Source organism: Syngnathus scovelli, chromosome 12 (assembly GCF_024217435.2).
Source record: "Syngnathus scovelli strain Florida chromosome 12, RoL_Ssco_1.2, whole genome shotgun sequence".
NCBI classification, from domain to species: Eukaryota; Metazoa; Chordata; class Actinopteri; order Syngnathiformes; family Syngnathidae; genus Syngnathus; species Syngnathus scovelli.
In genome coordinates, this window is record NC_090858.1 from 14363765 (window position 1) to 14377091 (window position 13327).

The following is a 13327-nucleotide window of genomic DNA, read 5'->3' on the forward strand; positions in this document are numbered from 1 at the left end:
CTGCGGTGCACACGCGGCAGTGCTAATAAAGTGTGCTCAGGCCGGCTCCACTGCAGCGCTGAGAAGAATAGTGCCTCATCAATTATTGACGTCCACGGCATTGCAGGGCCACGAGGAACAACCCGGACAGCTGGGACTGTACGATTGGACAAAATCAAGTTTTTACACATTTGATACGACAAGATCGCACACGCCCGACGTACAAATGAACAGAAACTAGACTGGCTAAATGTGGCAACCGCAACAAACATGGATCTGATCATATCAGGCATAAATCAATGTCCAAATGCGGGTCAATTTCCAAATGTTTCACCACCAGCGACCTGTCATCGTTATTCAAGTGTTTCAATTAATTCCCAAACAAATATATGAATTGTCTTGACTGCTGACCTGTTTGAGAATTACTGTACAACCCCATCTCCCCCTCCTTCTGCGGGAGTTGTGCAGCATTATGTCGCCACAAGTCTGGATGCTTTTTAGACATTAACGAGGGAACGTACGTAGTTTGGTGGAGGAAGCCTAATTGTTTTGTTTCCAAATATACGTATTTCTGTAATGCATTGGAGCAGAAGGAGCTGGTCAGCCACCGATGTAAGTTCATCTTCAGATTTAGTTCCACCAACTCGATCGCTGTTGTATATTCATCCTAATCTTCCTTTCCTCCATCTGCGTGTGCCTCTTTTCTCCTCCGTGCTCTTCATCCTTCAAGCTCCTCTTCTTCTTCATCCCCCCTCCATGGGCACTTTCCATCTCTTCCTCTCGTCTCTCTCCAAATCACCCCTCCTCCACTATGTTTGACCTTCTTTCTCTTAATCCATCCTTCACTCCTATTTTTTGTTCATTTTTTTTGCTAAGTTGTTTTACCAACCAAAAAAATCTCTTTAAATCCAGCTTCCATCTTGATCTCTTCTTTCTTAAACCTCCCTCCTCCTCCTCCATCTTCTTTCTCTTCAGTCCTCCTTCATCTTGCCGCCTCCTCTTCCATCTTCTCCCTCCAACAGCTGCTCCTGGCTCTGCCAAGTGGACGGATGATGATGATGTGTCCAGCAGTCATCTGTCCACCGCAGGCGTGAAAAAGTACAAAAGATGAATTCCTGCAGTCAAACGGATGTTGTTGTTTTTTATTCTGAAGTGTTTGTCGTGAGTATGTAACTTTAAAAGAAAACTTAATGAAGCCACTCAATCATAAATGCCAACACACAGTCACATGAAAAGATTATTCTTCCTGCTTCTCTGGCTGAAACAGTCCTCTTGCTGCTGATGATGGTGATGATGATGATAGTCGCGGAACCTTTTCAGGGGAGATTGCGGTCTCACTCCTACCTCCAGGATTCCTAGCTTTATACTCTCTCAAACATTGCAACTATAGCACAGCTTCCTTGCCGCGCTGCGTGGCAACCACACGGCAACCTCTCCCTTCGCCGCGTTAGGTGTGAAGAGCACAGGCCAAATGTCCCTGGCGCACCAATTTAGCGTCAATTTAACATGAAACTCGGCTTGCGTTTACCAAACCCTTGTGGCTTCTGCTGCCACACGGCAACCTCTCCCTTCGCCGCGTTAGGTGTGAAGAGCACAGGCCAAATGTCCCTGGCGCACCAATTTAGCGTCGATTTAACATGAAACTCGGCTTGCGTTTACCAAACCCTTGTGGCTTCTGCTGCCATCTGTCATAATTACACACTGTGAAGCCAACAGAAAGATGGCAGGAAATTAAAAAGTCACAACAGCAGTTTATCAAGTACCTGAAAGAACACTCAGAGATACACAAAAACCCCAGTGTTCGCTGTCACAATGTCAGTGTCGTACATACAGTGTAAACAAACAACAGACCGGCCGTCTGGTTAATGCCAAGGCACAAACAGGATTGACAAACACCTACAGTGATCCCTCGCTACTTCGTGTTTCGTTTATGACGGCTTCACTACATCGCAGATTTTTCTTCCAAATTAAGGAAATGTTTAAAAGTCAAAATAAAACTTCTAAATTGAGGAACCATGTGTCTAACCTTTAGGACAATGTAGTAATGCTCCAGATGTTTGTTTACATTCCTTTAGAAGTCCCGTTTTCGCGTGTTAGCACAATCGCAAATTAGCATCTTTCCGCTAACTCATTAGCCTGACCAGTACTTCTTGTTGGTGACCGTACTTCGCGGATTCCACTTATCGCGGATTGGTTTTTGGAACCAATTATCTGCAATAAATGAGGGATTATTGTATTTCATTGTCAAGCACAGGAAGGAACACTAAAGATTCAAGATTCAAGAGTTTTTTATTCGCCATGTTTGAGCGTGCCAAACAAGGAATTTGACTCCGGTAAATCACAGCCTCTGTTCAACATTTAGGTGACTAACAACAACACTCAGGACATGTGAAGAACGAAAGATATTCTCAAACACCCCCTGATCTTAAACTCCCAAGAGGGCAAGGAAAAACTCAAAACTCCAGCTAGGGGAAATGAGAAACCTTGAGAAGAGACCACAGATGGGAGGGTCCCTCTTCTAGGATGACCAGGCTGCAATGGATGCAGAGAGGACACATAGTACAAACAGTGTAGACAAAAAAGGTGTGGCAAGCGGGATGTTATTGCACAGTAATGACTCTGAGACTCTAAGAGTGGTGTGAGTTCATCAGAGCGACAGCCTGGGGGAAGAAGCTGTCTCTGTGTCTGCTGGTTTTAGTGTACAGAGCTCTATAACGGCGTCCGGAGGGGAGTAGTTCAAACAGGCTGCAACCTGGGTGCAAAGGGTCTGTTGAGATGTTACTTGCACGTTTCCTGGTCCTGGACAGGTACAAGTCTTGGATAGATGGGAGGTTGATTCCAATTATCTTTTCTGCAGTCCTTATTGTCCGTTGCAGTCTGTGCTTGTCTTGTTTGGAGGCCGATCCAAACCAGACAGTGATGGAGGTGCAGAGGACAGACTGGATGATGGCAGTGTAGAAGGTCTTCAGCAGCTCCCGTGGCAGGTTGAACTTCTTGAGCTGTCTCAGGAAGTACAGCCTCTGCTGGGCCTTCTTCCGGACAGAGTCTATGTGGCCGGTCCATTTCAGGTCCCGAGAGATTGTGGTTCCCAGGAACTTGAAGGTGTCTGATGAGAGAATAGTATTACTGCGGATAGTGAGGGGTGAACGTGGTGAAGGGCCTCGCCTGAATTCCACTGTCATCTCCACGGTCTTGAGCGGGTTCAGGTCCAGGTGGTTTTGGCTGCACCAGTGGAGCAGCCGCTCCACCTCCTGTCTGTACGCAGTCTCATCACCGTTCTGGATCAGTCCGATGAGAGTGGTGTCGTCTGCATACTTCAGGAGCTTCACGGAAGAGTCACTTGCGGAGAAATCGTTGGTGTAGAGGGAGAAGAGCAGTGGGGAGAGGACGCATCCCTGAGGGGCTCCAGTGTTGGTGGTCAGGGTGTCAGATGTGATGCTCCCCAGCCTCACACGCTGTCTCCTGTTGGTCAGGAAGCTGGTGATCCACTGACAGGTGGAGGCAGGCACCGCAAGCTGGATGAGCTTCTGTTGGAGGATGTCAGGAGCGATGGTGTTGAACGCCGAGCTGAAGTCCACAAACAGGATCCTGGCGTACTTTCCTGGGGTGTCCAGGTGTTGCAGGCTGTAGTGCAGTCCCATGTTGACCGCATCATCTACCGACCTGTTGCCCGGTAGGCAAACTGGAGGGGGTCCAGCAGGGGGCCCGTGACATCCTTCAGGTGGTTCAGTACTAACCTCTCGAAAGATTTCATGACCACAGATGTCAGTGCAACAGGTTTATAGTCATTCATACCTGTGATGGCGGGCTTCTTGGCCACTGGAACGATGGTGGAGCTCTTGAAGCACGAGGGCACCTCACACAGCTCCAGGGAACGGTTGAAGATCCGTGCAAAGGTGGGCGCCAGCTGCTCAGCGCAGACTTTCAAGCAGGAAGGTGACACGCCGTCTGGGCCCGGTGCCTTCCTGATCTTTTGTCTCCGGAACATCTGGCGCACTTCCTCCTCGCGAATCTGGAGTGCGGGCGCGGCCTCTGCAAGAGAGAGAGTCGGTGACCACGGTGATGGAGGTGTGGACAGAGCAGTTGTGGGGGGAGGTGAGTATGTGGATTGTGCTGCAGGAGGTCCCGTTGTGTGGGAGGACCGATCAAACCTGCAGTAGAACCTGTTTAGCTGGTCAGCGAGCCTTGGGCTCTCCACAGGACGGGGGGTTCGTTTCTTGAAGCCCGTGATGCTCTGCAGGCCTTTCCACACTGTTGAGGGATCAGGATTGGCAGAGAGGTGTCTCTCCAGGCTCTCCCCGTAACACCTCCTGGCTTTCCTGACCTCTCGGTTCAGTGTGTTTCTGGTCTGCTTGAACAGGTCCCGGTCACCGCTCCTGTAGGCCTCCTCCTTGACTTTGCGCAGCCTCCTAAGGTTCGGTGTAAACCAAGGTTTGTCGTTGTTGTACGTGCAGAAGGTCTTAGTCTGCACACACAGATCCTCACAAAAACTGATGTATGATGTGACAGTGTCAGTGAGTTCATGCAAGTCTGAATTTGCAGCTTCAAAAACACTCCAATCGGTGCAGTCAAAGCAGGCTTGGAGGTCCTGCCTTGACTCCACTGTCCACTTCCTGACAGTCCTCACCACAGGCTTAGAAGTTTTTAGTTTCTGTCTGTAGGCAGGGATCAGATGAACTAGACAGTGGTCCGAGAGTCCTAAAGCTGCACGAGCCACAGAGTGGTATGCATCCTTAATTACGGTGTAGCAGTGGTCCAGTGTCTGTGCCCCTCTGGTGGGACACATTATGTGCTGTCTGTATCTGGGGAGTTCGTGTGCGAGGTTCGCCCTGTTAAGATCACCCAGAACAATGATTAGTGAATTTGGTAGAAGTTTCTCCATGTCTGTCACCTGGTCAGCCAGCATCTGCGTGGCTTCACTCGCACGTGCGTGTGGTGGGATGTAAACAGCCGCCATGACGATCGAGGAGAACTCCCGTGGTGAATAGAACGGCCGGCAGTTTATGAAAAGTGTTTCTAGGAGAGGGCTGCAAAACTCTTTCAACACCATGACATCGGTACACCAACGTTCATTAATGTAGAAACAGAGACCACCTCCCTTTGATTTTCCGGAGAGCTCCGCGCTGCGATCTGCACGCGTTAGCCGAAACCCAGCTAACTCCATGGCGTGGTGGGGGGTTCGTTCGCTAAGCCACGTCTCAACAAAACACAGCGCGGCGGATCTGCTGAAGTCCGTGTTCCTTGAAGTGAGGAGCAGCAGTTCGTCCATCTTGTTCGCCAGGGAGCGGACATTCGCCAGATGAATTGACGGTAGGGCAGAACGGAACCCTCTCTGCCTCAGATTTACGAGGGCTCCCGCTCGTTTTCCGCGTCGCCGCCGTCGCGCTAGCTTGTATAGCACCGCCGCTCCGGCTAAAATCTCCGACAAACAGTCTGAGTCAGAGAGAACAGGAGAGAAAATACCAGAAGAAGACTGACCGATGTTTAACAGTGCTTCTCTAGTAAAAGTGATCCGGGATGGACAGCAGAAGACACAGAAAACACACAAAATAAGACAAAGAAACAGAGAGCGACTCACCGTGGCAGCCATCCGCGGCGCCATCAGATGACGTAGATACACAAACACTTGAGCGTTCACTGGTTTAGTTGGTTTCAAATGACAGTAAGTGACTCTTTTGACAACACTATCATGTACAAGCATAGCCTTCTGGTTAAATTAGCCAGTGATGTCCTCATTTGCAGTCGGAACACTTGGGTGTCATCGTCTCCTGCTCTGCAGGGAATACTCAACAAGCCTCCAAGAACACCACAAAATGTTGCAGGTTTGCTGCTTGTCGCTTTGACAACTGGTTTGCCCATGCCTCTTAAACTGTTCTAAGATAAAGATCCTGCTAAGCTGATATTGTCCTATCTTGCGTCTATGGTGGAATAATGTCGCTCTTGGTATTTTCACCATTTAGTAAAAGCAAACATATTAATTGAGCAGGGTATGTTGTTTTTTAGGTCAGCTGATATATGGCAGGAAAAAATTCCAATCACAATTAATTGGTGGGTTGATTGAAAAACTTTAAAATAAATAAAATACCTTATTCTTTAAGTCCCTTAATGCTTAAAACTACAAAGATATGAATTACAGACAGATCATTTGCCTGTTTAATGAGAGTTTTGAATCGGGCCAAAAAGAGAGACAGGGAAAAAAAACATTTTATTAAGTCTTTGTCAGCTTTTGATTGGCAAAACTTATTGGCTTATGATGCAAGAATCAGACCATCGGTCGGCCCTAACAACGCCCCTTCTGTGTACCGGACTATAAGGCGCGTTTTTTTTCATAGTTTGGGTGGGGGGGCGAATTATACTGAGGAGCAACTTATATGTGAATTTTTTCACAAATTTTCAAAAAAAAAAAAAAAAAAAGGTGAAACCGCGATAAACGAACCGCGATGTAGCAAGCGATTATTGTAATTTGAATTTCAAGTGACGTCAGCGTCGCAGCGCGGCGGTTGTTTACATAAAGGACAAAGATTCGATCACGGGATGACGAAGATGACGATGTGCTGGCATCATTAGTGGCTTTGTTTGTAAGTGACAAAGAGTTTGAAGGATTTAATTATTTGGAGTGACACAGAAGGTTTGAAAAACTATTATGGCTTTTACGCACGCCCGGTCCTACTCTACAGAGCTCCCTTTCAACTCCGTGGATGGTAGGCGGGGGCCGGCGCTTGGCCGGGTGGCTGTTCGGGGACGGTGGATGGGGCTCGGACATGGCTTTTACGCACGCCCAGTCCGACTCTACGGAGCTCTCTTTCACCTCCGTGGATGGAAGTCGGGGGCCAGCGCTCGGCCCGGTGGCTGTCCGGGGACGGTGGATGGGGCTCGGACATGGCTTTTACACACGCCCGGTCCTATTCTATGGAGCTCTCTTCCACCTTCGTGGCTGGAAGTACCACCTCCGGGGATGGAAGTCCACACCGCCACACGCCTCGAAGTTTGTTTTGTTAAATAAAGAGCCGTTTAACAAACCCACATCTTTCCTTGTACTTTGTTAACGCTACAATATAGTTATATACTAGAGCTGTGGAATCACGACGATGCTGACGCTGATGCTAAATTCCCCCCAAAATGCAACTTATACTCCGGAGCGACTTATACTCCGGAGCAACTTATATGTTTTTTTTCCACGTTATTGTGCATTTTATGGCTAATGCGACCTATATTCCGAGCGACTTTTCGTCCGAAAAATACGGTACTGTACAATGAAGAACATCTTTGCTCTTTGTGAGGCAGAGTGACCATTCAGGTCTGCAACTGGACTTTGTCACGTTTGACAATTTTTCTCTGTACTATTTGCCAGATTGAATTAAGAGCAGGCCGGCATTGTCAAATCAGTTGTAATTGCTTTAAGAGCTTCGAGTACTCGGCTTGTGTTTCAGGTGGTGAATGGATACAAAGGTGGCCCAGAGTGACCAATGGTTGTCTTATTGCGGAAAGCAATTGTTTCTTCTAAAACCATCCTTTGGGCTTTTTGATTAAATTGACGGCATTTTCTATAGTAGGGGGACTTATTTGAATGTAAATGATGGATTATTTGAAAGCAGTTTAAGGCCCAAAGTGATCCATTATGCTGCTGATTGAATCAGAAAGAGGCCAGAGAAGAAGCTTTTTGTTGCTGAATGGCTAATGATGTTGTCTTCACCCAGACCTGTCTCTTTATGTCTGTTTGGCGCGGCAAGCAAAGTTTTGTTTAGCACAATATACTCCCACAAAAGACGTTCTGACCCTGCGCAAAGTGAGCTGGACAGGCGCCGACTGTCTCCTGGTGTGGATCGATAGCAGTGCGGCCATATTGTGTCCACGCTAACGTCAATACTACCTTTGTCTTGGACGACAGCAAACGACACGGCTTAGAACGCTGCTATCAGAGGAAACAAAAAAGACTAATGAGTTGCTTTTGCTACCGCCCAAACCAATGCCCTCCTCAATGTGTTTCAATTAATTGACAAGCCTTTCTTCCAAAACCCACATCATTTTTGTTTCCGTCACAATATAAGCACCGATGATATGAAAATGCGAGTGGACTCGCTTTCTCCATTCTTTAGTAAGCAGCAGTAGAACATGGAAAAACAAACTTGGTTTTTGGTGAAAGAAGAGACTCTGCTCCTGCTTTTGGTAGGTTCTGAGCTTACATTTTCACTCACCATCATATGTTGTGGTTCTTAATTTTTTTTGTTTTAAAAGCACTCAATTGGCTGATATGAGGAGGATTGCTTTGAAAACGGATGCCAGTGAATGAATAAGAGTGTATTCAGACCTGACTGTTTGGTCTGCTTTAAACGGACCAGGGTTCAATTGTAACCTTTTATGCAGGTGTGAATACACGTAAACGAATCCTGGTGCGGATTAAAGAAACGGACCGAGACCGACTTTTTCAAGTGGTCTTGGTTCGCTTCCAAACGAACTCTGGTGTGGTTCACTTCAGGTGTGAATACAAACAGCGAATATCCACACCAACAGCACAAATGTGCAGAGCAGGAAAGCAGCGTGTAGGACTTGCATGTTTTCCTCCATTTCCGAGTCTGTACTCTGTGTGCCGCCCTGGTCATTGCTGTCCAATGGGAGCACACATCGTCACAAGCGTGGATGTGTATACTTCACTTGCAAAATCTACAGTCTGAATAGGAACCGCACCAAACAAAAGAAGTTAAGTCCGCTTTTAGTCCGGACCAAACAAGCGGACTAACGGAGTTTTTATGTCTGAATACACCCTAAAGATTTTTTTTCTAACTTTGCACTGATTTTCTTTCCTGCACGACCCCAAAATAAAAATCACGCAAATGCGGTGTGAAGGAGACATACTGGACGTACTGACTGGACACGCCCCTATGACTAAAGCAAACTAAACCAAACTCTAACATGAATTGCCCTCACTACCCTTTTTCTTGTCGCTATCGCTTTTTCGGTTGATTGGGAAATCCAAACACTGTGACGGGATACAGATCACTTGGAAGTGGATATAAATAGATGTTATTATGGGATACCAATACTACCGGGCATCACTCAAAATGATTGAGACTTTTGAGAGGGACCAATGTGGAAATGGCCTTGGGCGAGTCTATTGGCATCCGATGGAGCATGTGGTCTGGTCTCCGCCGCCTTTCATCCGTCCGGGACAGAATGTTAATTTATGCGGCACAGAGGCACCAAATGCAATGGTCACGCCACAACGTTTGCGTTCAAATGTTTACTACCTCGAAGCCAGCCTCAGCTTGTATGAGAAGTTAGATTTCATTGCTTCAAAGACAATTTGACAGTACAAAAGCAAGCTGCAACATGGGAAGACCAATGTTATCATTCTCCTCTGTCAGAGGAAAATAAACAACCGCAGCGGGGGAGGGAGAGCGAGATCGATGGTTGCCACGGTGACACGGCTTGTGAACAGAGACGCAAACACCCGCCGTCCGACGCGGAGCTAAATCAATAGGTCTCTTGCACTGAAGCACTGGGATTAGAGCACAAAGTTTGGGGATCAGCCAAGAGTTACGACCTGTTGCGGCCCGCACAGACAACAAATGGGAGCCCTATCGAGCGGTTTAATTTACTGTATGACTGTCATAATAACTACAAACAAAATGGGATTGATGAACTATTAAAAGTATTGCATCAAGCCAGATTCTAGTAAATTTGTTGGTGTGAAAAAAATGTTGAACAAGGGTTACATTTTAAGAATTGTTTTGGTCACAATTAAAAGAGTTAATGTAAACTTGAGTCTCCAGCAACTTTGCCTGTTTTGAGGGGGCGGTCCCCTCTCTCGAAAATGAAAAATGCTTTTGTTACCATGACAACCAAGGGTGGACTTTGCGTCAAGGACAGCAGTGAATTCAGTGTGGGCGAAAAGAAAGCCAACAACTTCAACTCTAAATATTATGTTCTCTCGTAGAGTCACCATTTCATACACTTGTCAATTATTCTGCAAACCCAACAAATCTGAAATGCACCTCACTAACAGTGTAATAAGGCCATGGCCTCAAAGTGTTCATGAATTTTCACGAAGGCTAGCCTCCAGGTCACAAGCAGGGAAGCTGTGCGTGGGGGTGCGATTATGTGAATGAGTCCCTGAACCAACGAAGCGCCACAGTGCCGCAAATAGTTTACGCCACAAACTTGACATTCATATTAAATGACAAAACTTCACACTAACGGGTAAACAAACATTTGAATATGAATTAAATTAAAATCCCAATGATTGTCACACACACATCTGGGTGTGATGAAAATTGTCCTCTGCAGTCTCGGGGCGGACACTCTACCACTAAGCCACTGAGCCTATCATAAATCATGAATATGTTCCACAACTTCATGTGAGGGTTATTGGTATTGTTACTTGGGGCACTATTTGACACCCACCCAGCACAAATTCCTTGTGTGTTCTTAAACACGCTTGGCCAACAAAGAGGATTTTGATTTTCCCCAACTTTTTGATGTTACAGTGCAAGTCCCCATACATCAACCATACTTCTGCTTGGCTTTCTTGCTGAGTTTTATGCTCAAATTCTGGACTCTCATTTGAAGTAAGACTTTTTGATCGTGTTGAGAAAGTCACTCCTGGATGCGTTTTATAGATCTAATTCCCCACAGATTCTTGCATGTGAACTTTCCTCTACCGAATTTCCCCTCTCGCTCGAAGTTGCGCTTGAAAACTGGAGAAGAGAAAGTGGTGTACACACTGAGCGAGGATGGACGCTAATCCCGTTAGCCTGCTAATCGGCGTCAACGCGCGGCCCAGACAGGCGATGTGCGGCCTCAGCACGGCTAACAACGTCTGCCTGCCGGGGAGGGGTCCGCCGATCCATTACCCATTATCATCCCGGGGCTCTCGGGGATTAATGTGGATCATGAGAGGGAGCACCAGAGAAAGGGAAAGAATAGTGCCTCAGCCTCATAGCCCATTGGCTTTCCGCCAGGCTATCCCACTCGCCACGCAGTTCTTAGGCCGACAGAAAAGCCCAGCCACGCCGTGCTATCCTCTGTGACGGTAATTGAAAAGTAGATGAAGTAACTTAATGTGTTTGCTGACAGGGAAAAAGACTTCGGCGGACATAATCTCACTGAGCCTCACGGAGTTTAATCGGGATTTCCAAGAGGGAGATACAGAAGCTGTTGTCAAAAGTGGTGATCAATAGATTGATTCATTCAATTAGAGGTGAGGCTATTAGTTGTTCCTCGGGAGCTGTATCAACAGCACAGACACAGAATAAGAGGAGAAAGTCGAACGCGAATTGAATGTGAAACTGAATGATAGTATCAGACTGGTAACTGTACCTGTGTCATTCTGTGTCATTCAGGTCATTGTCATTTAAAATGGTTGAATCGAGGCAACGGGACTTTTCTCATTTGTTGAAAATGTTGCGTCTCTGTGGGTCTGTCCCCAGGAGGATGATTGTTTCACAAATTACGGCGGGAAAGAACAATGCTCTGTTGTTGAGCATCGTTGATCGCCAAGGCAAAAATTCAACCCCTAAAAGTTTGGAAGACAATACAGAAAACCAGGTCACTAAAAAGAAGAATCCAGCTAGCAGCCTAATTCAACCTTTGTGGCTCTAACTGAAAATAAATGGGAACTCCAGCATAGTTTTTAGACTCACTTTGGCCATTTCCATGTATAAATTGTCTGTGGACTTTTATTTAACCAAAATTTTGAATTTTGCTCAGTCCTGGTGGGAGGTTCGATGATTTGCCCTAAGGCCGAGTACATACTACATGAAGACAATCGGGTTTCATCTCTTCCCGACTGAGCATTTTACAACGTTCCCTCCTCCGTTCATTTTGGAAACACTCGGCATCTTTGGACACTAACCCATAAGTGTCATCTTGTCTTGGCGTTTGTGAGATCAAGTGAGAGCTCTGCCTCGGAGGACTGGACTCTAGACCGATGTTGCAACATCTTTAAGTTAGTGGTGGTGTTCTGTGTTGAGATCATCAGCAAACCACACAGAAAACAAAACCAGTTGAATTCCTAATTGCTTTATCTTTATTTGTGAACTCTGCCAGAGATAAAAAACAATTATTTTAAAATTTGAAGGATCATTGTGTGTGCCAGGTCGAAGACAGTAATTTAATAAATCAACTTTACAATCTACGGTAGATGCGATCCTCTCATCTGCAATCTAATCTGTTTGTTTCTTTTTATGACTGAATATTTCTTCTATACTTGTTGGTGTTAGGTCTCCTCCCACATCTTCTCCTCTTCTTCAATGCATCCGACGGCACAGATGAGTCACAGTCGGCGGAGGATGTCGTTACGAAGCCATCGGCCCAGCTAATGAAGCGTCCCTGCTGTTGCTATCGCCCGCTGATGCCAGGTCTTGGCTTTAATCGGTCGGTCCGACTATCCCCAGTTCGCTTTTAATTACGGTGCACTAAGTGCTGGCGTCACCGTGCCCGGGGAGGAAATCAAACCGTGTTCAAACTGCAGTAGCTTGCCACTGAAAATCTAATTTGGCATAACAGACGGGCCAGGGGCAAGCGGGTTGAATAGTGTTTAGCGGGCTAATTTAGCCACACTGTATATTTGGAAACAGGAAGAAGACGGCGAGCAGTTCTGTTGCCGCAAAGTCATGTGGAGTAGAGATGAAGAGGGAGGGGATTGCATTGCACAATAATTATCAGTCCGCTTTTATGACGGACTATAACAATACAATATTTACTGCAGAGGAATGAAATTTAGAAGATTTGGACAATTTGACAACGCAACGGTTGACAAAAAATATATACGGTACTTTAAAGACTATAAGTCGCAGTTTTTTTCATAGTTTGGTGCGACTTGACGGCCCAGACAGGCGATGTGCGATGGGTGTTAATGATCATTAACATATTACTTACTTGCTAGTATAGTTGATCACTTCACATGTTATTTTCACTATAAACGGCATGAGGGCGCACTAGGCCTGTGGAATAATAACCGCATCTGACAATGAGTCTGACCTCAGCGCTGCATGTACTTCCGGAGTCAGCAGCGGCGTTGTTTATAAGTGACACGTAGGATGAAGATTTTGATGGATTTAATGATTTGGAGTGACACGAATGGACGGCTTGGTGGTGCACTGGTTCGCGCGTCCGCCTCACAGTTAGGAGGGTGCGGGTTCTTACCTGTAGGAAGGAAAGATTCCGCAGGTCCTTCATTCCCACTGCTGTCAGACTCTAAAACATGTGTGGTGCCTGATCAAATAGTGGCACTTGTCTTTGTCCTTGTCTGGTATTTATCCTTTTTTAAATTTGGCACTTGTATTCTTGCACTCTTGTACGCTGCTGTGACAAGTACATTTCCCCACTGTGGGATGAATAAACTTCTATC

General features: G+C 46.4%; 1 protein-coding gene across 3 annotated transcripts; it reads right to left on the reverse strand.

Annotated features, from left to right (window-relative positions):
* Nucleotides 1-594: 594 nt before the first annotated feature.
* LOC137840815 (uncharacterized) lies at nt 595-6281 on the reverse strand. Of its 3 annotated transcripts, none has more exons than XM_068652643.1 (2): nt 3775-6271; nt 595-1054 (listed from the first exon to the last, which is right to left on the reverse strand). In XM_068652643.1, the coding sequence occupies exons 1-2, from the start codon at nt 5678-5680 to the stop codon at nt 951-953; spliced, it is 2010 nt and encodes a 669-aa protein (XP_068508744.1). In that variant the 5' UTR covers nt 5681-6271; the 3' UTR covers nt 595-950. The 3 variants fall into 3 exon arrangements, with proteins under 3 accessions (XP_068508744.1, XP_068508743.1, XP_068508745.1); XM_068652642.1 differs by lacking the exon at nt 595-1054 and adding an exon at nt 2250-3661 and having other exon boundaries at nt 3775-6281; XM_068652644.1 differs by lacking the exon at nt 595-1054 and adding an exon at nt 3535-3711 and having other exon boundaries at nt 3775-6270.
* Between the last annotated feature and the right edge of the window lie 7046 nt (nt 6282-13327).